This window comes from Semicossyphus pulcher, unplaced genomic scaffold, assembly GCF_022749685.1.
Source record: "Semicossyphus pulcher isolate SPU_LCO1_2020_fin unplaced genomic scaffold, fSemPul1.0.p SCAF_25, whole genome shotgun sequence".
Lineage (NCBI taxonomy): Eukaryota > Metazoa > Chordata > Actinopteri > Labriformes > Labridae > Semicossyphus > Semicossyphus pulcher.
This window is the reverse complement of record NW_027211699.1, coordinates 7,643,318-7,670,751: the sequence shown is the minus strand read 5'-3', so window position 1 is coordinate 7,670,751 and position 27,434 is coordinate 7,643,318. Positions and strand designations below refer to the sequence as shown.

The following is a 27,434-nucleotide window of genomic DNA, read 5'->3' as shown; positions in this document are numbered from 1 at the left end:
TTATTCCCCACACCTCTTTGGCTGTGTGCAAACATATGCTTTTTACTTATATAGCAGGCCAACAAACTATTCTTTCATGCTGTTTTTATGCACTAGCAGAATAGTTAGAGATGACAGTGTTGATTAAAATCAAAAACTCTTTGGTCCGGACCAAAATAAGCAGCTGTTGGATGAATTGTCAGAACATTTCGGGTCCCCAGAGGATGAACCCTTGTGACTTGGATTTTGACTCCTGTGGTTTGAGGTTGACATTTGCGATTTAGAGTGAAACGTCTCATCATCTACGGCTGTCTCTCATTACAGTTCTTCCACACATTCATGATGCAGCTTTTCATCCTGCACACTCATCTGGTTTATACCTGCAAAATCTTTCCCATCAGCCTTAGCTGTGCTTTGTGATCACAGGGTTAATTAGTAAATGTTAGCATGCTAACTAGCTAAGACTGGTGAAGTCGGGGTGGATGAATCTGAGTTCACAAGTAGGAACTCCGACTTTGAATGGCGTTCCATTGCATTTTTTTCCTAGTCGGAGGTCGGAAAAATGCTACGTTCCAGACTTCATAGTTCGGAATTCGGAAATTTCTACTGGGAAGTTCTCAAGTTCCCAGTTGTCTGGAAAGCAGTATGACAATAAGGTCAACAGTTTGGATGAATCTGAGGCTGTAGCAGGTGGGAGGAGTTAGCCCCCGTGGCTTTCTGTCAGAAAGCTGTTGATCTTTCCTCCAGGAGACGGCTGCTCGTGTCCGACGTGAAACCAAAATTCAACCAGAATTTTAGCCCGAGTCAGGATCTTTTTCTGGAACATAACCAAGTTGTTTTTGCGAGCTCGTAGTTTAGGAAGGCAAACATCTCATTAGAGGGAAAGTGTGAAGATCCTTTTGGTTTTGTCCGCAGACCACCAAATTTAATTGTTAAATCATTTTTAATTTCTTTTTTTTTTTTTTTTTTTTTACACAATCCCACAAGCAACATTTGTCTGTTGCACGAACACACAGCATCCACTTTCCAATGCAGAGCCAATCATAATGTGGGAATGTATAAGCTCATCTCTAGATGCAGGTTAAACCCATCTGGTACCTACGCTTGCTTAAACTGATAATCTCGAAGATCTCAGTTTTGTTCTCTTTGGCGGCACCTGTGGCGATAAATGGTAATTGCAACGGTATCCAGGCAGTGCTGCATGTGTGACGTCCACTGTTGGCTCCGGTTGTAACTCTTGATTTTCCTGGCTGACGGTCGCTTTCCTTTTCAGACTGTTTGCTTCATCTGAGCGTCGAGTTTGTTTCTTCTTCTTTGGATTTTCACTTCTATTTGAAGTTGTATCTGTAGTCATCCATCTTTTCTTTGTTTGTTCAGCCATAGTAGATTACTGTTTACTCACAACACTCGCAGAGAGGGGAAAAGCAGCCGCTTAGCTCCGCCTACCCTCTCTGGCAGACCAACCACTGCTGGGTGATGGAAAACGCGTCACTAACTGGGCGCCGCTTGTGACACCCAGTCTGTAATACTGCAAATGCAAAGGCTTTCATCAGTGGGCCATCGGCTCAATCACCATTGTGTTACCTCATTCGGTGATAGAGACTTAACAGACATTTATTTACATGAAAATCTTCGAGATTATATCTTTAACATCATTACATTAGCTTTGCCATTGTGAGCTTGTAAGCTCTCTGATTTTTAGCGTCAAAGAGCTGCTAGCATAGCATTGTCGTCGTGTCACATTATGTTCTGTAATTAATGACTGAATGGTCCCTCTTTCATCATATCTGTCTCCCACTTTGTGCAACTTCTTCTTGGCAGAGAGGATCACACAGCGGGATATTTCATGAACTTCTCTTCCCTAAAAAAAAAGTTAACTCTGAGGCAAACACCCATCATGTTATATAACTAATATAAAAAGTTGCCACATTTGACATCATGATTGATGACTGTTGAAACCTAATTACTTTTTTAATTAAGCTGGTTTAATTACGCCGCTCGGTGTGATTCTTCATGTCAACCTAAAGAGCCCAGAGAGCTGAAGGCCTGCTGTGAAATGTAAACACTGTTCACACCGTCTGAGCATGTTCGTATTTACAGCAGATTTGTCGCTGCACACCACGTCGCCGTCACCTCTCCCCTCCCTCTGTCCGCTCTCTCTCGCTCCGTCTGTTCTGTGGGCCGGGCTGCTGCGAATGTTATAAATGATTCACGGGGTCACAGTCTGCTCGTGGAGCTCTGTCTCATACTCAGACGTTCAGGGTCAGATTTACACATTCACATAGACTGAGTGGGAAAATGCCCCTCAGCCCCCCCCCCCCCCCCCCCCCCCACCACCACCCCCACCTTCCTCTTCCTCTTCCGCCTCCACGGCCCCACTGCGTGACTCGAATGTGTCCTTGACGAGGCGACTTAGCGGTAGCGGATGTGTCTCCCCTGCTTCGCTGGGGACATCCTGATTGGGACTCGTTAGCTGCTGCACGTTGACATTACTTCTCTGAAAACAGCTTCATGTAACTGCTGCAGCTTTACAGTGTTGGATGCAGAGATTCTCCTTCTATGCATGGCAGCCTCTTATTACTGCGCGCTCATTATGTCTCCTTCTCTCTTTCCCCTCAGATACATCGGAAAATCAGATTCCATCACCATCAGCGTGTGGAATCACAAGAAGATCCACAAGAAGCAAGGGGCTGGCTTCCTCGGCTGTGTCCGCCTTCTGTCCAACGCAATCAACCGCCTTAAAGACACGGGCTGTAAGTGTCAGTGTCACTCTAATACACCATCCTGTTTCTTATTCACTTTGAAATGTCTAAGCTGTGTGGGTTTTACTGCCTCTGTTTTGTCTCTAGCGGAAGGATGTTCCATATTACAAGTACCCTGTGGAGTTTTTGGCCACTAGTAACGAGAGATGTTACATACCAATACAACCCATCCATGATCTATACCACTTATCCTGTTCAGGGTTGCATGGGGGGGCTGGAGCCTATCCCAGCCGCCATTGGGCGAGAGGCGGGGTACACCCTGGACTGATCGCCGGTCAATCACAGGGCTGACGCATAGAGACAGACGATGCATGCGTGTGTGGCCTGGAGAACACACATGCAAACAGAATGAGGAATTCTCTTGGTGTTTTTGGTGCATGACACAGTCACAGTGGTGTGTGCTATTCCTCCCTTTTTATACCATTTTGTGCCCTCGTGCACTCACGCTGCACGCCTGACATTTCTAAAGTCTGTGACGGTTTAGTGTTCATGCTTTAGGGCTACAGAGTTGATGACCAGCGTCCTGTGACAACTTTTATTCAGCTTAGTAAAACCAGATGATGAAAAGATACTCTGGGTACCTTAAACTTGTCTCAGCACTGTTCGCTCACACTCACACCTACGGGCAGTTTTACAGTCACCAATGAACCTAACGAGCATGTCTTTGGACTGTGGGAGGAAGCCGGAGTACCCGGAGGGAACCCACGCATGCACAGAATTCTTTTGATACTGCCAGAAATGAAGGATTTGCGAGTCCATGCACCAACCTGATGCCATAATTTATCAGCCCTGAAAAAATCGACTTGTCCCACCAGAAATCAATCCTTTTTCAATGCTAAAAATAGGAGCCTGCAAAGCTAGTTGCCCTGTGCTGCCCCCACAGGCAAACAGATCTTTGCTTCCTCCATCGATGTTGTACGATAAGGAATTATCCAGAGAGGTCTTCAACACTGAATCAAGCGGATTCATACTAAAACTCATCGTCTCTCGCTTGCTCTTCAGCAAACGCGCGTTATTGGGAGGAAAATATGATAACATTACTCTCAATTAACTCCCGATGAAGTCCAGACGATTTGTAGCAGATGCTGTTTTGTCTCGGCGCAGACGCTGACGGCAGATGCTCGAGGTTTCAGCTTGTTCAAAGGGAGTTCGTCCTTGCTGCTGTTACAAAGGGCTCGCTCTTTTGTGGATGAGTGTTTTCGTCCCTGTAAATCATATTACAAAGAGTACGGTCTAGACCTGCTCTTTATGGTAAGTGTCATAACTTTTATTGTGTCTTGGCACAGTGTAGATAAAATAGATTTATTGATTTGTCCTTTTCTGAAAATGACACGCTCTCACAGGTGCAGCACAGATCTTGATATTTACGTGCCATTCTGTTTACACACTTCCTTACTCCCCTCTGAGGTGTAGAATAACTGTTGAATAATTAAAAGCTTTTATTGTTGCCACGGCTCTAATGGTGAAATGAGGGCGTATCCAAGACGCCAGGCTCGTACCTGCAGCGTGATAAGAAGCAGACGTTAATAACTGAGGAGCTAAGTGAGAGGACTCAGAGTAGCTCCTTCACTAGGTCTGACAGAGGCCAGAGCCATGTGTGAGGGGGGGTCAGCACTCTGCCCTCTGCCAGAACAGGAAGAGCCAATCAACATCACCCTACAATTACTGTAAAAACGTCTCTCGTCTGAAGCTAACTGGATGAATGAGAAGGAAGCTTTGGTAGTAAAAGCAGCGCCAGACAGTTGAAGCTTCAAGAAAGCGCTTAAAGGGCCAGTTCGCTGATTTTCAGCCTGAGTCCTGTCATGCTATTATGAGGAGATAATGCCATTATGGTGCCTTTGGAGGACGCTATCCGCTTCTCCAATGGGGCCTGGAAAACTCCACCAGACTACGTAAAACGCATCATCTAGCGGAGGCCAGGGAGCTCGCTAAACTACACTTCAATCTAGGACGCCCGCCTCCGACGTCATGTCTTGTTCAAAATCGTCAGGTTTGAAATGTAGATTGCAAACCCATGTTTTAGACGATCCACCGGTATATTCTCATCGTATTTCAGATTCTGTTCCGCTCTGAGCCATGCAGAGAAACGGTCGTATTTCACCCCAGCATCTCTCGCTGGGCCGTTCCTTTCAGAGTCAGGGGCGCAATGCACACTGGGAGTTGTAGGAATGTAGAATGGGCGAAACCACGAGCTGTTTGTACAACTTTCTCCACAGCTATGGCGCCAATTTCAAATATTATTGCTTCTATCGATTACAGAGAACACCAGCTTTGACTGACAGTGGCTTTTTCCTTTAAAGCTGTTTTCCCATTGGTCAGAAAACTCGCTAACACCTGGCTTTCTTTGCGTCGTGGGACAATCAGCATTCAGACACGGGTCAAATGACTCTGCAGTCGACCCGGGTCATTATCGCCTCGGCTCCGATCAGTATTGATGGGAACACAAAACCTGTGTTGACACACTAATCTCCGCCCCCTTTCCGGCGCTCCGATGATGACGCAGCAGAAAAGAGACAGACAGGAGGATACTTCACTTGCAATGGGAACAGAGACAATCGGCATTTATAAGCGGGTCTTCCCGTGTCTGAAAAAACCTGCGTCAACGCGCTGAATTTAGGTGGGAAAGGGGTTTAAGAGTGATGGAGACGGTACCTGCTCGCTGAGCCTGTAGGCAAGACTCTGGGAAAAGAATCCCACAGCTTTCCCTAGAAGCCCCTGACACTGTTGTTTTCCTGGAGCGACACAGGAAACCTGAACCTTGTGCCACAGCTGCGAGTGGTTTGCCCGTGCGTTTACTTTCGCTCCTGGCCTCCTCCTCACCCCTCAGCTTCCCCTTTAGTCTCCTGCGTAGACTGGCAGCGCGCGCACACACACACACACACCCAACACACACAAAATACCATTGTGACTAACCTCCCTCTATCTCCGTCCGCCGATCTAGACAACCGGTCATTCCACGCAGACGTGCATAATTGTACAGCTATTTAAGTATAAGCGTGGATTTGTTGTGTTCTCTGTGTTGTGGTCGGCCCCCCCTCGTGCGTGTGTGTTTGTCATTCTTTTGTTTTTGTGAGGAATTTACCAGAAGTTGCAGTTTTGTCTGCTCCACAGACGGGCCAAGAGAGGGCATCGGGTTGACTCAAATATTTGTGTATATGCAGAGTGTTGGTTTGACTGTAACTTTTATGTGTAATTGCAGAGTGTCCTCATGTGCATGACTGCATATTTAAAATGTATGTACTTGTGTGTGCACTTCCACTGTGAGTGTGTGTGTGTGTGTGTCTGTGGCTGCTGACCTCCAGCCAGCCTTGTAACGGTTTGACCATTGCCTGTTATGGTCCATGTTTAGTCTAGACAGACATCCTGAGCTGATCTGCATGACACCCAGACAACAGAGAGAGGGAGCAGATAGTGGCATTTCTCATGTCTGCAGGCCACTTTTTTTTTTTGTCTTTCCTTCTTTTTTTTTCTTTCCGCCTGATCTCTGTGTTTCTGCCTCACTCTCAAATTCCGCAGACTTTCAGAAGTTCAGACAAAGAGTTTCCAGACTTTGGCAGAAGTTCATGTCCATGCTAAGACTGAGTGGAATAGTGTGGGCTTTGTACTGAAATTTGTCAAATGTTTGACCTCTGCATTTGAACTGAAGCCCGCTCTGTACCGATGCTCAGTGAGATTTTTACAGCCCCGTGGCTGCTCCACAGACCAGACCATCTGTTCCAGGGCACAGCCAAGCTGCGGTCTGCAGACAGAAGAATGAGAGGCGGATAATGAGGGAGAGAGGAATGGACTCTGAGTGATGTAAATGATACGGAGCTATGGGACTTGTCCAAAGAGGGAAAAAAGCAAACACATGCTAGTTACATGCATCTCCGTGACACTGATGAATCCCCCTTTTTTTACTCGTTCTTTGATCTTTATTCTCATTTCCTGTTTGTCTCATGATGCTCTCTCTCTCTCTGTCTGTCTCTCTCCACAGACCAGAGACTAGACTTGAACAAGCTGAGTCCCAATGACAGTGACACGGTCAGAGGCCAGATAGTGGGTGAGTAAAGATGGACATGCAAACATTTTGTTGCACATCCAGGTTTAGGAAAATGGTCGATCTAATTAAAAAGAAAATGGAAGGTAATTCACTTTGGATTGAATACATACATACTTTGACACTTCTTGCAATAAACATTTAAAAATCTTGAAAATCGTTCCCTTTAAGAGCAGCTCCGGTCATGTTTTAAGACATAAAACGCTCTGCTTGAAATAATAAATTGTGTCTTATATGTTTTTCCTGCAGAATTTGTTTAATCACCTTGTAAAAATCCTCCCGAGGCATCTCCTCCTTCTCCCTCTTTTAAAACGCCTGATCTGCATAGGCCCCGCCCACTATGCACATTTCCAACCGCCCCCTCCGTCATGAAAACAAAACACTTCTCTGCCATCGTTTAGTGGCAACTTAGCAGCTTGAAATGTAGTAATTAGTAGTAGTAACGTTAACGTTAGTTGACGGTTACAGCTGGCTTGCGCATCGCCAAAGTGGTTGCCATAGGTTACACGTTATGATATGCATAGCGTCACCCCATCCGTTAACGGGATTGGCTCCTTAGGTTTGTGACGTCTCAAACCTGCCAGTCTGAAAACGTGTTGTTCAGCCTGTCCTTGGTACACTGCAGTTTAAAGGCCCAGCCATGGAGATGACTGCTGATGTTGTAGCACATGAAGAACATCACATGGAGATGTTTACAAGGTTGAACACATGATTTCCACTGCAGGGGGGCTTCAAGGTTTTAAAAAGCTTTAACATTTATTTTCTAAAATTCAACCTCTGAAATGTCTTTTTTTTACCAGCTGAGAACATATTTCTCTGCCTGTTCCAGCATCACATGAAGGCAGAGTCAGTATGTAAATGTGAAATATGTTCAGCCTTAGTCCGCCAAGTGTTGCCTGCTCTCGTTGCTTTAAAAGCTGTCCAATATTTCACGTGAATCGTGTAAAATTTAAGGTTCAATTTCACCACACCCTCCCTGCAGAAAGAAAAAATAAAGACCCTCCAGGATACCACTGATAAAATTTAACCCTATCTCTGTTACTCATAAAGATATATTACTCCGTCTTGTGCTTGGATAAAATATCTGTGGCTGCTCTGTAATGTGCTGTCGAGTAATTCCTGTGTGTGCATCTGTCTGCCATGTGTTCCTGCAGTGAGCCTGCAGTCGAGGGACCGGATAGGCACAGGAGGCCCTGTGGTGGACTGCAGTCGGCTGTTTGACAATGATCTTCCAGATGGGTGAGTGACTTTGGGGAAATCTCTTATCATCTCAGGAGGAGCTTTTTTAGACGCTGCTGCAAATCTTCTACAATAAAAGCTGTCTTCAAACACATGAGGGCAAAGATGCACAGAATATGATACACGCATGTGGTGAGACGGAGCAGCCAGGCAGATCAGCATTAGATGATTCTGTGGCTGCTTAACCATGTCCCCTCATGCTGCGTCTGTGTTTGTATCTGTGGCCAGCTGGGAGGAGAGGAGGACCGCGTCTGGACGAATCCAGTACTTGAACCACATCACACGCACCACGCAGTGGGAGAGGCCGACCAGGTGAGTACACGCCGCCGTCCACAGAAACTCAAACCCAGACCTCTTAAATCACACAGCAGCAGGCCAGTGGAGGACCTCGTCTCTGACCTCAGTGCAAATTGGGCGAAGTCTGTCTGAAACTGGAGTGGTCTCCTCGAAGAAAAACAAAAAGGAGAGCGCAGTGTCAGACTGACTGCTCCAGACAGGCGTCTAATGATGTGGAAGAGCCAGAGAAGTCACTGAGCGTGAGCGGAAATAGACTCATCTTTTCCAGCTCTGTCTCTGTGTTTTGTACTAGTTTATTTTATTATCTTATCACTCCGTTCCAACCGAGCTGGACCTCACACAGTCTCAGTCGTCTTGTGTTTGATAGCGCCGCCTTGTATAGATTTCCTACTAAGCACCTGAAGACTTCCTAAATGCTGCCATTGATCTGCTGTTTGTGTCTATCTCTCTTTCTTTCTTACACTGACTCACTTCTCTCCTGTTCTTTGCCCGTCCTCATGGTTGTTCTAACATTCTCCATCACCCACCTACCTTCTTGCCCCTCTCAGGCCTGCGTCAGAGTACTCCAGCCCTGGCCGGCCTCTCAGCTGCATCGTGGATGAGAACACGCCCATCAGCACGAACGGGGCCACGCCCACTACAGCGCTGCCGCCGAGTGGCGGTGACCAGCGGGCCCAGGAGAGACGAGTCCGCTCCCAGAGGCACCGAAACTACATGAGCAGAACCCACCTGCACACGCCCCCGGACCTCCCTGAGGGATATGGTTAGTGGGATTCATGATCGTTCATATTCTGTTTATATAAATGCACGTCTAGCTTCATCGCTCAGCCCTCCATTGGAATTATAGCAATAACGTTCTCTTGTCCATCATGAAATGCAGCTCCAGATTTTCTCTTTTGATCCGCTCTCAATAGTGTCAACATTGTAATGCTGTTGTGTTAATTACTTCACCTCTGCCCTCCTCCCGGCTAAAGACTGGGCTCAGTAACGCGGCTAATCTGTGGCCTCATTCAGTCCAGCGCTGCTCTGACGACGCTGCAGCTCTGCACAAGGAGCCTGAAATACTGGCTCCATTTTAGACAATCTAATTGAATTGATCTTGCTGTTAAGGGCTGGCGGCAGCCATTCACCCCCCCCTCTCTCTGTTCTGCACACAGCTTGTGTGTGTGTTTGCTTTTACATGAATGCATCCGATTGTTTGACTGTGATCCCCCACACAGCCCAAGGGAGTGTTTTTATCCTCACACTAATATCTTGTGTAGGATTTTGGGAGCCAGAGTCATAAAAGCTTATCACAACTCGGCTCTCAGTGCTTCAGATTAGGAGGCTCCTAACCTCTCTGCGCCTCTCTCGCTCTCTCTGTCCTTACTGAGGATGTGCATTTGGAATTTTTCTAAAAGACTAAAATGTACTTTGTGGATTGAATAAACGTCTGAGACTAGGGATGCTAATTTAGATTTTTTTCTGACTGAATTAAATATCATTTTTAGAAAGAACAGCCGGAGACCAACAACAAGCTCTCCATCATGCACGCTCTCTCTAATACTTGCAGAATGAACACACACACACACACACACACACACACACACACATGCAACTAAGAGGTAAATGAATTATCTTCAAACATAACGACCTGTGGCTCCGACAATCGTGACCACAGATATCAACACACTGTCCAGTGTTCATCGCGCACGCACAGGAGAGTACAGCCGTGCGATCCAGCAGCAGCGGTAAAAACATTTACAGCCGACCTTTCTTTGATGGTAACTTTAATAAACACAAGATCCTGTCCGGACCTGACCTTTAAATAATTAACGAGTTTCGCGGCTGTGCCTCGTACGTAAATGTTACGTTTTGTTTCTGCTCAAAAACAGTCGATACGTTAACATCAGGCTGTGGGAACTTAAAAAGGCCAGGCCTACACCGGTCCTTGTTATGTAGGAGACAGTTTGTCTACTGGTTTTGATGAAGAAATAGCAACATGTGGACATGCTGTGGGGTTAGTCTGTTGACTGTGAGACCCGCCGCGGAGAATACGCGCTCAGACGGTACCGTGATGTCCCAGGAGCACAGAGATGTGCAACAAAGCTTTGTTTTTTTTAACTGTTTAACTGCTCGTTTCGTTTTGCTCTCCTCTATTTAACCGTTTAACTGGTCGTATTAATCGGTCGGTTATAGTGCACATCCCTGGTCCTTACTTATTGGGACCTTACTTAGTTTTAATGATTTATATAAGGTCAACATTTAGCAACAAATAAGCACAAAAACATTACGTACAATATGTACTGAACCTGCCCCTCAGATTACTGACAAACTCTGGCTAAAGCTGCTCCGACTGTTCCTCCGTCTCTGTCCTTACTCTCTTCATTCTTGGGCAGTCCCTGTAAAAGCTGTCAGCACGTCTGACTCCCTTCATGTGATCGACACTAGCCATGAGATGTCACCCTGTGCGACGAAAAGCATATCATGCCCTCATCTGGTGTGTGTGGGTTTGGGAGGTTACGTGTCTACATGCATGTTAAAGTGAGAGGTGGCTCCAAAGGGTGCCAGAGAAGAGCTCCCTGGCAGGCCTCTCTGTGGAAATATCTCTGTCAGACTGTGATGAATGAGCTCACCAGCTCAGAAGTCAGACAGCCCCATCTCTCCTCTCCTCTCCAATGTTCTTCACCCCGTCTCTTGCCTCCCCTCCTCCCCCCTCCGTCCCTCCTCCTGGCTGCCTTTCTGAGATCTCCACGGGCTCAGTCAGTCCTTTTATCTCCGTCTGTGTGATCTCTCTCTTATGCAGACAGATTATAGGCGCAGGCCGTCTGCATGTGGCACATGAGTTACGCTCTATTTCATTTTCCATATGTAGTCTGATTTGATTCACTCCATTGAATAACAAAGCATCTCCAAGCCTTTCATTGATTAATCTCTTTTTTATTTCGTCCTACAGAGCAGAGGACCACGCAGCAAGGCCAAGTGTACTTCCTCCACACTCAGACGGGTGTCAGCACGTGGCACGATCCCAGAGTACCAAGGTACGTCCACCGCAGGGTGTTGTCAGTTATCATTAGGGGCTATTTTAAGTTGTTTTCATATTCGAATACATAGTAATCGAGTACTCGCAAAACAGAGTCAAAATCCAACACTCCAAACTCCTCAGTGTGCTGATCATGAGAACGCATTTGACAGCTTCCTTCAACTCCCAGTTCTAAATGAAATAGAAGTCGACTGTTGCGTATAAATCAATTATAAGCACTGTCCACAAATCTATAGTCATAGCTAACTTGCAGACACTTTGCGGATCAGCTCTGTCCTCATAAATCCGTTTATCGTTGTTCGTTATCCTGGTCGCTTTTACTCCAACTCCAAAAAACGCCCTCAGCTCTCAGAGCTCCCTCTCCTGCCACAAAATTAACTGGACCAAATCTCCAGTCTCTGTAATGAACCGGCTAATCTTCTCTGCTCTTGTAGCATCAAGTTTTGCATGCTAACGCTGCTAGCAAATGTGGAATGACAGATCACCTGATGTCTGTCTTCGCTGTTTTCTACTTTTGCTTAAAACAAGCAATTCTCTTCTGGAAAAGCCACCGTCAGTGAAAGCTGGTGTTCTCTCTAATCGAAAGCAATAATATTTGAAATTGGCGCCATAGCTGTGGAGAAAGTTGTACAAACAGGTCGTGGTTTCGCCCATTCTATATTCCTACAACACCCAGCGTGCATTGCGCCCCTCCCTCTGAAAGGAACTAGCCAGCGAGAGGCGCAGAATCCGAAATACGACAAGAATATACCGGCGGATCGTCTAAAAACTCTTCAGCTCTGCAGTCTACATTTCAAACCTGACAATTTTAAACGAGACATGACATCAGAGGCGGCGTCCTAGATTGAGGAAGTGTAGTTTAGCGAGCTCCCTGGCCTCCGCTAGGTGATGCGTTTTACGTAGTCTGGCGGAGGTTTTCCAGGGCGCATTGGAGAAGAGGATAGCGTCCTCCAAAGGCACAGAGCCAAAGAGCATTTTGTTCTCCTATAATTGCATTAGCTCCCTATAATAGCATGATCGGACTGAGGTTAAAAATCGACGAACTGGCCCTTTAAGAAATGTGAATCATCAGTGTGTTTTTCAGTGATTGCTCTAGTTTAATGTTATTTAGCTTGCACAGCACATTAATTTTGTTTACACACTTCAGAACATCACTCTGATGCCTGCTGGTAATTTTAGATGGAGTGATGTCAGACTGAAAGCACTGAACCTCACCGGCCTCTGCTTCCATGTATCATTTTTTATCATCATTGCGTCCCGTCCAAAAATACAGACCTTTAATACAGAGGCTCTCTTTACTGTTTTATGTGAAAATGTGACTGCTCTTTACATTTATCAAACACTCGTGTACAAAACAACTCATGTCCAACTGTAATCCATCCTCCTCATAAACTGCAATCAATACAAAAAACACTTAAGAAGAGTAATAACATGAAGATGAGAGTTATGGCCGTCCACAGATACTTGAAACTCTCTGCCATAACCGACATTACCCATAGCTTGTGTCACGGCAGCCTCTCAGCCCGGCTCCTCTTGTAGTTTGCTGAAACCTGCAGCTGATTATAAGGCTGACATGCTGTGAGAAGTCCCATGTCACGGGGCTCAGAGAGCGATTTCAGTCCTCCTGGCAGGAGCGCTGAAAGGCCCTCGCTCTGGGACACATGGCCGGCAGCACACAGGTCTCAATCATCCATAGCAGAAAGTCTCAGTCAGGCACGTGTGTCCTATCGATTATCACACTCCAGCAGAAACACACACACGTCTACATGAGCAAACACGGTGCACCCCAGACGCTATCAATAAAACATGACTGATCTTCTAATACCTGGCCTGTGCTCGCTCGCATTCTATCAGTACATGAGTGATAGATGATATTTTTATTGCCTTTGATGGGAGGCCATTGGTCACGCCACACCTCTCTGTGTGCTCCTCAGACAGCTCCAACATTAGCAAGATGGCTCAGCTCCCAAGCTCCCATCGCTCGCCAGACTCCGTCCCCTCCGCCTTCAATCGTGCGGAACAGAAATGTTAGCACCAGAATAGCCCGTCTGTAGTTTCTGAAGCTTCTCGTCTCCATGGAGTCCAACAGAAAGAGGTTGCAGGCCAGCAGTAAATAATTTAGATGGGAGGAAGAAGGACAAAACAGATTTCTCAGACATCTCTGAATCTTGCCAGTTAGTCAGAGCTTAAATTAGACGTCTCTCCCACGTTATGTTGATCTTTTTTGAGTTTGTGCAGACCATTGCTTCATGTTGTGTTGTTGCATTTCAGAGATCTGAGTAATGTGAACTGCGAGGAGCTCGGTCCTCTTCCTCCTGGATGGGAGATACGAAACACCGCCACCGGGAGGGTTTACTTTGTCGACCACAACAACCGAACCACGCAGTTCACAGACCCGCGCCTCTCCGCCAACCTGCATCTAGTCCTAAAGTGAGTCCTACAGAACCCTTGAGCCTGAGACATGTGCGAGTTAAGTGAATTAGACGGCACATTAAAGAATCACGATGTGAGAGCTGATGATTTATTTCCTCTCTTTGTTTTGCGTCTGTAGTCCAAGTCCCAACGGTTCTCGAGGAGGCATCGAAACTCAGAATGTCAGGTAAGGATTTGGCGTCATGCCAGCAGGACACAGACGAGAGAACACACACGCACACACTCTCAGACATACACAGACTTACTCTCCTTGCCTCCCCCTCAGTCAATGTTTGACTATGGGAGCCTGTGCCAAGGTGTGTTCGCCACCTGTAGAGGTTCAGCGGCCCTTCTGCTGAGCAGACGTTTGTGCGCACACAGAAATACATACACGGAGCATTCCCCCTCACTTTCTTTCCACACAAAATTTTTAAATTCCTCCAGCCCGCAGAGGTTTTGATCATAACGGCGTTTTAGCACACAATCCGTCACAAAGCTGCCGCTGGCCAGACATCAGATAGCTGAGTGGAAACCGAGGCTGCTGTGTCTGTGGCGGAGGAGCGTCTTAAATCCAGGAAACGGAGTATAAATTAGCTGCCTCAGCTAATGAATGAATCGTGTGTGTGTGTGTGTGTGTGTGTGTGTGTGTGTCTGTGTCCATCTGTGCAGGCTCATGTGTGTTTGCTTCATGCCTCTGTGCTTGCTACATGCCTGCGCGCGTGGATGCACGTGTTCAGAATGTCCCCCCTCCCCCCACCGTGCAGCTGTTCAAACACATACTGTGCAGCGATAGCCGTAGAATTACCCATGTGCCTTTGCTCCACAAAGGTGGTTGAGCAGCGTATGGGGCCTCCCTCCGCCTGACCTCACTCCTTCTCCGAGCAGAGAGAGGGAATGCAATGACCGACGGGTCGGGTTTCTCTTTTTTTCCCCGTTCTGATGGATCAAAGAACGTGTTTGGGATTTTTTGTTTAATTGGTTTTTTCATCTCTGACGCCGTGAAACGTCCTGATAAAAATGTTGCCTGGCACACAACATTTGTCTTTAAGGCAGGAATAAGGAATAAAACCTCAAGCACAGAATCTTGTGTGTATTATTCTGGTTGGATGCTGAGCTCACACCCAAGCCAGGAGGGGGAAGTGTTTTTTAATGCAACATCACAGGAATCCTGCAGCTAGCCTCTCTTTAGCTGTAAGTATAAAGCCCAAATCTACCACTTGATGTAGAGTGTGAGATTTGGGCTATAGTTCTTCACAGACACATGGACCACAGCCTGAAGTTTGTAATATCTTTTCTTCATAAACTGAGGTTTAACCTGAGCCGACCTCCGTCCATCCTAATCAACTCCATAATTGATGATCTCTGCTTCTCTTTGGGACGGTTTCTGTCCCGACTGAAGCTGCACTTCGGAGTGACTTACTCGCTTGTGACAAAACTCTGGAAAAGATATCACTCGTCGTGGATTTCCATGAGGACATCTGCCTTTTATCAAGGCAGGGTTTTTAGACGTTTTCGCCCCTCATGTGCCGTCATCCCACAAAAATGTTCGATACATTTATGTCCGTCAAAGTTGCAGTTTATTGCCTTTTTTATTTGCTAAAGACACTGCCGGACGATCCAGACCCTGGTTTGGGTTATATGTCCACTATGATGTTGCAATCTTCTTCTGAATTCAAGCCCCTGAACTGGGCGAGGTCGTTGTTCAGCAGGTAACTGAATCCCTGTCCTCTTTAAGGACCTGGCTGCGGGAGTTTCCTCTTTTCAGATGCATTTAAAACTTCATTATTGTGTCGCGTTCCAGATGTTTGTTTTCTGTCTCGCAGCCAAAACGCTGCTTTCATTACGCCGACTTGTCTCTGCAGTGAGCATCTTCACGTAGCATGCACCAGAGTTGTGCTAATCATTGCAGAGCTGGAGAGAGAAGAGAGACATGTGGGGCATGTCTGCCTGCAACCATGAGAACAACAGAGACAGAGCAGGAATGTTCGATTTCTGGGTCAAAGTGCAGGAAAAGATGCTGCATGCCTCCCACCCTGCGTTGTCTGCAGTGTTTGGGTGCTGTCGGGAGAGTGCCCTTCCTGCCCCCTCCCTCCTTTCTCTCCCCTCCCTCCGAGTCTAGTCTGCAGGAAATAAAGGGATTCAGGATGAGGTCTCGAGTGTCCTATGGGGCCCTGTGGCTTTTTGGGATAGCAGGAAGTGATTGAAAAGCCAAACAGGATTCTACTGAGCAGGCAGCAGACTCAGAGATGTTGTCATTGTGGTGGAGGAGAAAGCAAGAGATAGGGCGTGTGCTTCAGAGGAGCAGCTAAATTAACTTCTGACAACTGTTTTCTGTCTCCATTGATCAAATTACCTCATAAAAGCCGCTGTGAAGATGTTTATTTTAACCCTGGCGTATAAACCCACACATATCCACACTGCACGCACACACACCATCTGACATGTGTGTGTGCTTCCACCACCCTCTGTGCTCGCCTCCAGAGCCGGGTGTTTATGACACAGCTCAGGGCCGAGCATGCCGGCTGCCCCCCACCGGGGTGCAAAAGGCCATTGTGCAAATGATCCTTTAGTGTCGGCCCAATAAAGACTCTTTTGATTCCTGTGAGTGTGTGTGTGTGTGTGTGTGTGTGTGTGTGTGTGTGTGTGTGTGTGTGTGTGTGTGTGTGTGTGTGTGTGTGTGTGTGTGTGTGTGTGTGTGTGTGTGTGTGTGTGTGTGTGTGTGTGTGTGTGTGTGTGTGTGTGTGTGTGTGTGTTGTGTGCCACCCTCTGAGGCCGTCTTCTCAAACACAGTTCACAAGTTGTATTCTGAAGGCCACTGCCATCGACCGCAGATGATGCTCACTTCACACTACTGATGCTGTGGTTAACTGCTGTTGTCGCTTTGTTTGACATGTTTCATCTGATTCTGGTCTCCTGGAATTATTTTGTTGATGTCACATCGTGGCTTCATATTTGCAGTATTTAATAGAGTGATAGACGTTATTAAAATATGATTTGAAAGACGGCAAAGAGTTGTTTTATGGAGCTGCGACGGCAAAGAATAGGTGTTCAGGCCAGTCATGCAACATACTACAGAGACTTAAAAAAGCTTTAACCACACTTTGCCTTTGAAAAAAACAAAATATTTTCTTTGATGTTTCAGACTTGATCGTTTATAGTCACATTTTTTAGAGTTAGGGTTTAGGCATTACACTGAGCCCTGTTGTTCTAGTGCATTAACAGTACATTAACCACCATATTAAATGCTACCTAGAGGTATTTATCACCTGAATCTGCAGCTCCCCTAATCTTATTAAGATTTATAGTGAATTTCAGTGAATTTTTCTTCTGTTTGGCAACAAGTTTAATGTCTTCTTTCACTCTCACACACTCCTAGCATCATCAGAGAAATATCTCTAAAAGCGAACTGTACACTTTAATCTGTTTTGTTTGACAGGGACGATGCACAGCTACTTAGCTGCACCAGAGTTAGCTATAAGCTAATCTCTGGGCAGGAAACAGAATAAAAACACATTTACCAGACAGTTCATGTTCACTATACAACAACATTTCACAACATTAAAACACAACAGCTGTTTGCGTTTATGTGTGAAGGGTACATACAAACCATTAAAACTGCACATCAAACTGACTGACTAGCTGGTGAACATAACAGAGCGTTTACCACTTAAAGAGCCACATATTTATCTCAGGAAATGGTGGAGACCAAAACCAGAGCTAAAAGAGGGTATAAGAGAGAATATTGGACTTACACTCGTCAGGGGGCAGAAAGCAGGGTCCCAAAATGAATGTTTATCCTGCATTACTGCTGGGTGTGTAAATAAACCAGAGCTCTAACTGTTTCCTAACAAATTCATCTCATCAACTTTAAATATGGGGATGAATAAATGTTCTGTTAACATGTTTCTGCTGCCCCCGAGTGGCCAAAATCTGCGGTGATTTCAGGTTGAACTATTTTATTTAAGTTTTAGGTCCAGCAACTGCAACTGCATGAATTTTACTGCAGTCAAAAGCTAATATGACAACTAATGGCTGTTTGCAAAGGGAGTTTGTTATTGTTTCATTTAGCTTGTGCTTTATGAGTCTGTAGAAAACCTTAAAGCTCAGCCCCCTCTCTGTGCGAGACCTCAAGGCCTCTGCCAGGTGTAGAGGTGGAGCGAGGAAGGTGTACGTGAGTGAGGGAGATGTGTTACCTCCACTAATTCCTCCTCCACCTTCGTCTGCCTGTCAGTGAGGGGACGAGGCAGCTGTTTGACTTGATGTGCTTCCCAGATGACCTCAGCGTGTTTACTCGTCGTACTCTGCAGTCAGCAGAGGACACAGAGCGAACTCTGGTTCTCACAAAGCTGTGTTTTGAGTTTCTTGGCTCTTCTCTTGTTGTTTTTGTGCTCGTTCCTGCTTACTTTTTCCCTCACTTGTTTATGTTTGGTATTGGTACATCTAAGACTTACAATGTTTGTCCCTCTCTCTCTTTCTCTCTCCTCTCTGGTCTCTCTCTCCTCCAGTCGTCAGAACCAGTTGAAGGATCAGGCCCAGCAGGCTCTGGTGTCCCCCGCTCAGCTCCCAGAGGAGGCCGAGTGCCTCACGGTGCCCAAGTACAAGAGGGACCTTGTTCAGAAGCTCAAGATCCTCCGCCAGGAGCTGTCCCAGCAGCAGCCTCAGGCCGGCCACTGCCGTATCGAGGTGTCCCGAGAGGAGATCTTTGAGGTGAGGATGGAGAGAGGAAGGAGCTCGATCATCTGAGGCTCACGTGGAGGGCCGGTTATTATAGATACTCAGAAATCGGTAACACAAAGGGAAACTTGATAGTGACAGCCAGAGCGTGCATGAGACAAATGAAAGGCACCACAGGATTTTAGAAAGACACTGAAATAGTGTGATATCTTTTCTCTAAAACTACAGACAGTGAATCTACATTTTGCTCTCTAGATGAGGCATGGGTCATAAATTAAGAATATTTGAAATATTAATTAAAAAATCGAAACGTTCAAGCGACTATCGTCTCATCTTACAAATATAATTTTCCATTTATTTTACCAGCGCCTGCTTGTAATGCGGTACTACTGCCAGGCGGTGGCTGGAGCGCATCTGAAAGCTGTTTGCTAACCGCCATTAAATAACTAAAGAAGAAGAAAGCATTAGTGCCGGGAAAGAGGGTGTGGCTCTGTGTGAGTGCCTTTCTCAAACGGTACCCTTCCCACTCACGCTCCGTCGTGGAGTGAACTCTGATGTCACACTCGCAGCTGAACGGAGCATCCTTCGCTCCGGTGGAAACAGGAAATGTGTGTAACCATAGTTTCATGTCACACAAATAATAAAAGCTACGTAAATACCAGTGAGGTAGAGTCGAAGAACTGTCGAGTAGTTCCCAGTGAATATTGATTAGTATTTGTGCAGGCCCATCCCTGCTCTTGACCAGTCATTTGCAAATGTATGAATGCCGTGACCCCAAACCTCTAATTACACACCTCGGATCAACAGCGGAGACTAAGATGAAGTGTTTCCAAAGCTATTTTTATTTCATAAACAGAAAAAATATATGTATAATAGCTAGTGCAGTGCAAGTAAATTAAATTACAAATTGTAAAGCAACAAAATTAGTGCAAATAGTAACTTTATTTACCATAAACCTCTTGTGGCCGACCTGCAGTACCTTCACAGCCCTCTAGGGGGCGACTGGCAACACTTTTGGAATAATTTGTCTAGACAATAACTAACAGCATTTCTAACACCAGTGCACTTCCTGCCCTCTAAGTCAGACAAACAACACACTCATTTTCTCTTTTTTATAGACGCACCCCGGTCATGTTAAACATTCTCTGGAGCCCCCCTCTTCTTCTTCTTCTTCTGTCTGCTCCCATAAAGGTCACTGCCCATAGCTGTTTGGCTGTTAGACTGGTTCCTCTCTCACACACGGTTATCTATGATGTGTGAATCTCTGTTTAAAATCTAAAGCAGACCTTGTTTGAGATGAAGACATTCTCCAGTACATTCTCTCAGCCGGGGAGGTTTTCTTTTCCTGCACATAGGAGGTGCGGGGCCTTCATCGGAGCAGCAACACCTGCAGCAGACTGCGTGACCCTCGTAAAATATGCACTGGAATGTGCTGGAACAGCCACGTCTGTTAATCTGAACGAAGACATTTTTGTTGGCTGATCTCAATGTGAGGGAGGGAGGGGGGAGAGGACGTCTTGAGGTTGAGCGAGACATAACTGCATAGCGTCTCCAGCGCAGCTGAAGCGTTACATTATGTGACTGAACAGGCAAAGTGTTAGCCGCTGGACTGTCTTTGTGTACTTTTTAGCACCGATAAGACATTCCTATTTCTTGCACAGCTCTCCTCTGTCGTCTGCTGCGTCTGCAGGGCATAGTGGTAGTGTTGTTATAGTCTCGTGGCTGTGTTTATTATAACTGCCCCTAATCCACTTTACATGGCTCCTCCCCCTGAGCTGTCAGCACGTCGGATGGACTGACTGAGGCGGAGAGATGTAATGCCTCTCTGGATCTGTTTCTTCTTTCAAAACATTTTGAGCACTCCCCAGTGACGTATTTTTCTGTCTGTTAGCTTCATGATAGCATCAACCTTTGGTCAAGCAGCTGCCATTATTAGCATCAATCATAACTTACGGCGTGGAGCTTGGTGTGCTCATCACTTGAACTTTTTGCAAACTGATGATGAACGGCTTCGCTTCCCACAGATAAGATATACTTTATTGTACCTGAGGGGACGTTTGCCTCGGGTAACAGGGCTACTTACAGCTGTGCTAAAATAAAGAGTCTGAATGTGTTCGCCAAGACAAAATATCAAAATAAGTTCCAAAAAGACAAAGATATGTAAAGTTTTAAACAGCCCCTGAATGTTGCATAAGGACATGTTTGAGAAAGGAGCAGCAACATGGACCATGGATGTCACAACCTCCCAGTCCCTGAAGGTAGAAAACCAGGAAGTGTGAAACATGACGGTGACAGCAGTCACAACTTAACCTGCAGGGAAACAGAAGATTTAACGTACTCTGCAGCCTTAAGAAAACCTCTTAGTCTGGCACAGAAAAACGTATAAATCTCACATCAATCCTTCTTATACGATTCACAAATAAGGGATTAAATATTCCTCCTCATATCAGATCACATTACAACATAACTCTAAATAACCGCACTTAGAGAAGTTGGAAGAAAAAAGAGCTCACATTACATTTACATTTGCTGCCTCTGAAACATCCGAACTCAAGGACGCGATCCGTATTCGCTCAGCGACAAACAAAGCTCTCTTGACTGTTGGTTTAACCGTCTTTTCTCTTTCTGCGTCTGTGTTGCAGGAGTCGTATCGACAGGTGATGAAGATGAGGCCGAAGGACCTGTGGAAGAGGCTGATGGTGAAGTTCAGAGGAGAGGAGGGGCTCGACTATGGAGGAGTGGCCAGGTAAGAAGCCACAGCAGAACATGGTGCGCAAATTACTGCAGCAAAGAAATCCATTATACTAGCTCGGTGTTCAGTTTAGTGTGTTTTAACAATTACACCCCTTTCACACAATAATTAGCGCGTTGACGCTGGTTTTTCAGACCCGGGAAGACCCGCTATAAATGCTGATTGTCTCTTTTCCCATTGCCAGTGAAGTGTACTCCTTTCGGTCTCTTTTCTGCTGTGTCACCGTTCTGATGTTACAAACGCAACGGAAACCTGTCGCCTTATTTCTTCTTCCCCTCAAATCAGAGGGAAAGGGGGCAGAGATGGGCGTGTTGACCAGGGTTTTGTGTTCCCATCAATGCCGATCGGAGCCGATGCGATAATTACCTGGGTCTGCTGCAGAGTCATTTGACCCAGGTCTGAATGCAGATTGAAACCTTTCCCACAAAGCAAAAAAGCCAGGTGTTAGCAGGTTTTTTTGACCAGTGGGAAAGCGACTTACATGACGTGTTTGACAACATGAAAATATCTTATATAAATATGGCAGCTAGACGTTTCCACTTTGGAGCACACAGACGTTTGTTTTTAGTTTTTACACAGAGGTCTGCCTCCTGGTGGACGAGTCGCAGCACATAACTCACTGATCATTTTTTACACAGTAGTGCAGTCATTTCTTCATCAGGTGTAACAGGTGTCTCTGTTCTCTTTCTGTCTGTGTGTGTACGTCATTCTCTGCACAGGGAGTGGCTCTATCTGCTGTCACACGAGATGCTGAACCCGTACTACGGCCTGTTCCAGTACTCCCGCGATGACATTTACACACTGCAGATAAACCCCGACTCTGCCGTCAACCCGGTGAGTCACACCAACAAAAGCTTTTTCTTTCATGAGTCTGTATTCAGTTCCTTCTTATGTTTTCATTACAAAGATTTTCCTGATGTAAGAAGCATTGTTGTGACACGTCAGACTTCTGTAATAGACGAGTTTGGAAGGGTCTGATGGACAGGCGGATTGTGCTGCAGGAGGCTGCGCAATCCTTTACGTCAGCAGCATCACACCTGTAGCTCGCTGCAGGGACAAGGAAGCTCGGCGTGTCAAATTACATTAACTGCAATTAATTAATTATGTTTTAATCAGTTAATCCATTAAGCCATTTTTCTGTCTCTTATCTGGGGCTCAGATGTCGCGCGGTAAATGATTAATCTTATTTTTAGGAGTTATTGTTCATCACAGCTGGGAGGTACAAAAATGTGCTGTGAATGTGACCGTTGTGATCCGGATTAGGTCGTTAAATTTAATTCTCTGTGGTATTAAAAGGGTCTTTTTCCTGACGTAGCTTTAAATCTACGTCAGGAAAACCCCGATCAAAGTGTCAAACTAATATCACACATCACAAAACACACAACGTGCCTCCAAACCAGGCTCAAGCGTCAGGCCGTTCCCCTAGTGAAGCCATGAGGCTGTGCTTCTTGTTTCATGTAGTAAAAAGAAGTTTGACCACAGTTCTTTGTGTCGACTCACTTCCTGCCTCTTCATTTGGAAACTGAAGATGTTCTCTCTGCCCTTCAGGAGCACTTGTCTTACTTTCACTTTGTTGGCCGCATCATGGGGATGGCGGTGTTCCACGGCCACTACATCGACGGAGGCTTCACTCTGCCCTTCTACAAGCAGCTGCTGGGTAAACCCATCACCCTGGACGACATGGAGTCCGTTGACCCCGACCTGCACAACAGCCTCGTGTGGATCCTGTACGTACACTGTCGACTTTTCTGTGTGTACATGGGAAGGGAAAGGATTTGTGGATCGGGATCAACAACAGATTACACTCATTGTGCACTGTAGAAATAAAAACCTTTCACATACTTTGATGACAGCGCCCCCCAGGGTTTTTTAATGTTCCTTACATCAGTGGCCCTAAAGCTCAAGCTGTCAAACCATGTTTATATACTCATCTCCTTCTGAAATGATTGTGACTCTCTGATTGCAGGTGAAGTATTACAGGCCACAGAAAGTGTAATATTAAGGTCACATTGTGCTCAAATGGAAGCTTATGAACATGTGAAGTTGTATTCATGCAAAGGACACAGTGACATTCACCATAAGCTGCTGAAATATAACTGATGATAATTTGTAAAATTATTGTGGATTTTGTTCATAATGTTCTAAATTTTAACGGCAGCAACCACCAGAATCTTTCTACTCTTCCTTTTGTTTAAGGATAACACAATTCATGCTTTGTATGTATTTTAAATTGCAGAACTTTAATATCTGCATTTAAATTATTTCACCAGAAGCCTTTTTCAAAATAAGAGTTTATAGGCCCCTTCGACCAAACAGCCCTGTGACGGCCCGAGTTGTACGCCAACAGGAAATATCAGTACAAACATACACTCACCGGCCGCTCCATTAGGAACACCTGTACAATCTAACACAACAGCACTGCCATGGATTCAAGTTTTTGTTGACTTTTGTTTTGTTGAGAGTCAGAAGTGTGTAAATTCAATGATGTTTATTACTGAGGCCGGAGTTAAAGTCGAGGTGAAATGACAAAATGTCATTTTAATCCTTTTAGATCAAATCCTGGTAATATTGTGCATCTATTTGACAATGTAGGCAAAAAAAATACGGAAAATCGATTTCTTCGTATTCTTATATCAAAATCCGATCATTTTTTTCCTCCTGTAAAACAAAATATATCCCGTGTGCTTACGTAGGCTAGAACCAACCAATTTCAACCAATCAATCTGCAACTTTTAGCCGCAGAGCACCAAGAACGCTCGGTCAGTTAGCTAGCTACTGCGCTGTGGAGAACGTCTGTCTACGCCCACTTCTCAACGATCAAATCAAATCCCTCTAATGATATGTCCCGCCTGCACGTCCCCCATATCATTGAATTAACGCCTCTATGACAGCTGAGAAAAAAGCCTGCACATTACAGGCAACATAAAAGCAAATCTCATGGCTGAGCTGGTGTGTTGCATTACATTAGATTGTACCAAAAGAAGTGGCCAGTGAGTGTATATCAAAAGAAGTCTTAAGGGCTGGACCTGGCTATATTTAGAGCAGCTCACCTTCGTTTTTCACGGATCCGTATGCAAGCAGTAAAAAGAAGATCGCCAGTGTTTCACTGGAATAAAAGTGAAAAGCACTTTCCGTATTTTCAAGTTTATAATTATTCTGCAATTACCGTAAAATCCAGAATATATGATGCAGTCTGTTTTTGGGGGGTATCCCAGAGTGAAAAAGGTTTTTTGCAGCTATTTATTAAAAAAAATAAAGTAGTGTACAAGTTTTTTCAACACTAAAACACACAAATTACAGCCTAGCATCTGTTTTCACCATGTCAAGTCCTGCTATCCTGCTAGCTACCGGTGCGGTGGTTGAGATCAGCCTATAGTAACGTCCTGTTTTGAGGGTGGCGGCCACACTGGCGATGGTAGATTACAGAACCATCGTCTGGGTAAAATACCATAACACAATAAAATAACTCTACATTTTATACTTGTATATTGGTTGCAGCGGTACACAAGACGCAGCCCACTTTTCAGAAAAAAATGCATTAAAAGTGCGTCTGATACACCGAATCTTACGATAAATCTTGATTGACGTGTTTATCTCTCTTCAGGGACAATGACATCACAGGTGTGCTGGACCACACCTTCTGTGTCGAACACAACGCATACGGAGAGATCATCCAGCACGAGCTCAAGCCCAACGGCAAGAGCATCCCCGTCACCCAGGACACCAAGAAGGAGTATGTCCGGCTCTACGTCAACTGGCGCTTCCTGCGAGGCATCGAGGCACAGTTCCTGGCTCTGCAGAAGGGCTTCAACGAGGTCATCCCACAACACCTGTTAAAGGCTTTCGATGAGAAGGAGCTCGAGGTGATTTGTTGTTCAGACATGTTTACATTATACATTACATTATCCCTCTGGGCCCAAACAGAATTTAAAATGTTGCTGCAGTTCACGGAGGACCCTCAACCCAAACAAACAGAGAAAAGTTAAGGCTCACAGGTTGCTTTTGTTATAAAAGACACAAATTCATCTTTATTTTAATACTAAATATGTGACGTTTGAAGCTATTTACAGAATTTCATTCATAACATTACCAAAAAGAACCCCAGAAAAACAACAAACACCAACCAAAGAGTTGTAAATTGCTATTTCCTGGAAAAAAAACAGACATTTCAATAATCAATGATTTCGAACTTTGTAACGAATATGTGATCAAACACGTTTCTCTCTATTTGCTTCTTGATTCAACATTCAGAGTCTGAAAACTAAACGGATCCTTCACTTGACAACGCAAGACTTTCAAAATAAAAGAGAAATGTCCCTTATTTCCTCCCACACTGTAAAGAAATAAAACAAACAACTTTTAGCAGGTCATGGCTCCGACAACAGATATGAGAAAATGACATGTGGAAAGGCCTAGCTTCCCTAGCAGCTCTTTGTCGTCACATTGCTCCATCTGATAGGTCCCGCATGTTAACCAGCTACGATTGTGTGACGTGATTTCGTGCAAGAAAACACCAGAAGCTTAGTGGGGGAAAATAGCAGTCCCTAACGGCAATATGTATTTTTCCAATCCCAGTTATTAACTACAACTTATTACACGGCTGTGTTAAATACTTGATTCTGATTGGTTAATTACGGCATTACGAGGTCTGTTATTTCTCGATAGCAGACCGTTGCTATGAAGAACAGACCGTTGCTAGGGATGCAGCTCCGATCACACAATCCGGAGGACTAACTGTAATCAAATTAATACGCCGAGAGAAGTCCGGTAAATTTGACGTCGGTCTGTTTACAGAAAGGATCTACAGAACTGAAGGTAGCACATGAGGTAAACATTAAACGGAACACAGTACTAAAAATGCCGGGAGCTCCCGGACGCTACAACAATTATGAAACAGGTTAAATAGGGCCTTATAGGTAGAGAGAATTATTATCATATTGGAAAGTTTTCACAATAATCTACTTCTTATCTCGACCTGCAGCTGATTGTGTGCGGCCTGGGTAAAATCGACATCAACGACTGGAAGTCCAACACGCGGCTCAAACACTGCACTCCCGACAGCAACATCGTGAAGTGGTTCTGGAAAGCCGTGGAGTCGTTCGATGAGGAGCGCCGAGCCCGGCTGCTGCAGTTTGTCACCGGCTCCTCCAGGGTTCCCCTGCAAGGCTTCAAGGCCCTCCAAGGTACTAACACCCAGGATGCAGGCCGTGAATGCAGGATGTTTTGTAATGTAAACGCTCCTTTTGCATTGGAATTGTTATGCGATTGATGCAAACAAGCCCTCAGTATGAAATGGCTCCGGAAGTGTCTTGGTGTGAACGGCTTTCTCTGTGAGATTCACAAAAAAGCTGGATGCTAATTGACTTCAGATCCGTACAAAGGTGTGGTAGAGCCTTCTTGACTCTCCCTTTGTTGCACACACCATGTTCTCTAACCTCACAGGCTCTGTCAACACAATCTAGGGCGTGTGTGTGTTTGGGTTTCTTGGCTTCTCCTTGAGTGTCTCTGTCTCTGGGTTTCTCCGACCTGAGATGAACCCTGAGCGTGCGCGTAGTGCAGCGGTTCAGTGGGTCCGTCCTGGCAGACACTGCTGCCTGGAGACAGAGCACCCAGGCATGCGGAGAGCAGCATGATCCACAGGCAGACTGCACCCTTACACACCTTATATAACATGGCCGTCCTTTCTTGGTCAAAACATCAGCAGAGGCCAGACTACCTAAACACACACACACTTGGACTTACAAGGTCTGTGGCTTCCCTTTGAGGCTTAAAGTTTGAAACTACAGTAAGAGGAGAACGTTATCGCTACTAACTGAATATTTAAAGTGCATTCAGTTACAGGCAAAAGGCAACACAATGAGGGACTCATGTATTTGTTGATGGAGAGCAAACAAGGATGTGGAAGGATTGATTCTTCTCGAGCTCGACTGGTCGTCCTTACGAACCTCTGTGCTCCAGTTTGAGTTTACCTCTTGAGTTTCTGTGTTGTTGGAGCTTCTTAATTATTTTGTTCTTTACTTCCTTAATCAAAAGAATTAAAGCTACGGTGTGCGTGAAGGTCCATTTTTAATTAACTTCTTGTGTTTTTTCAGGTGCTGCAGGTCCACGGCTCTTCACCATCCACCAGATCGACGCCAGCACCAACAACCTGCCCAAAGCCCACACCTGGTGAGGAAACTGTTAAACTGCAACATGTTCACGTTGTTTGACATGGTGCCTGACTTTGAGAAAGAAGATAAGAGTTGTGTTTAACCTTGA

The 27,434-nt window shown here is 45.4% G+C and overlaps 1 protein-coding gene across 2 annotated transcripts in view; it reads left to right on the top strand.

Moving 5' to 3' along the window:
* Positions 1–27,434, top strand: part of smurf2 (SMAD specific E3 ubiquitin protein ligase 2) — a 62,229-nt gene that overhangs the window by 30,346 nt on the left and 4,449 nt on the right. Inside the window, exons 4-18 of one of the 2 annotated variants that reach the window (XM_069675947.1) lie at positions 2,599–2,732; positions 6,718–6,783; positions 7,935–8,019; positions 8,248–8,331; positions 8,865–9,079; positions 11,252–11,336; positions 13,610–13,768; positions 13,890–13,937; positions 18,256–18,457; positions 21,067–21,170; positions 21,896–22,010; positions 22,725–22,903; positions 24,781–25,039; positions 26,158–26,359; positions 27,269–27,344. In XM_069675947.1, the coding sequence (XP_069532048.1) occupies positions 2,599–2,732; positions 6,718–6,783; positions 7,935–8,019; positions 8,248–8,331; positions 8,865–9,079; positions 11,252–11,336; positions 13,610–13,768; positions 13,890–13,937; positions 18,256–18,457; positions 21,067–21,170; positions 21,896–22,010; positions 22,725–22,903; positions 24,781–25,039; positions 26,158–26,359; positions 27,269–27,344 (2,013 nt within the window). Of the gene's footprint in view, positions 1–2,598; positions 2,739–6,717; positions 6,784–7,934; positions 8,020–8,247; positions 8,332–8,864; positions 9,080–11,251; positions 11,337–13,609; positions 13,769–13,889; positions 13,938–18,255; positions 18,458–21,066; positions 21,171–21,895; positions 22,011–22,724; positions 22,904–24,780; positions 25,040–26,157; positions 26,360–27,268; positions 27,345–27,434 lie in introns of both variants that reach the window. The other variant, XM_069675946.1, reaches the window with a different exon arrangement.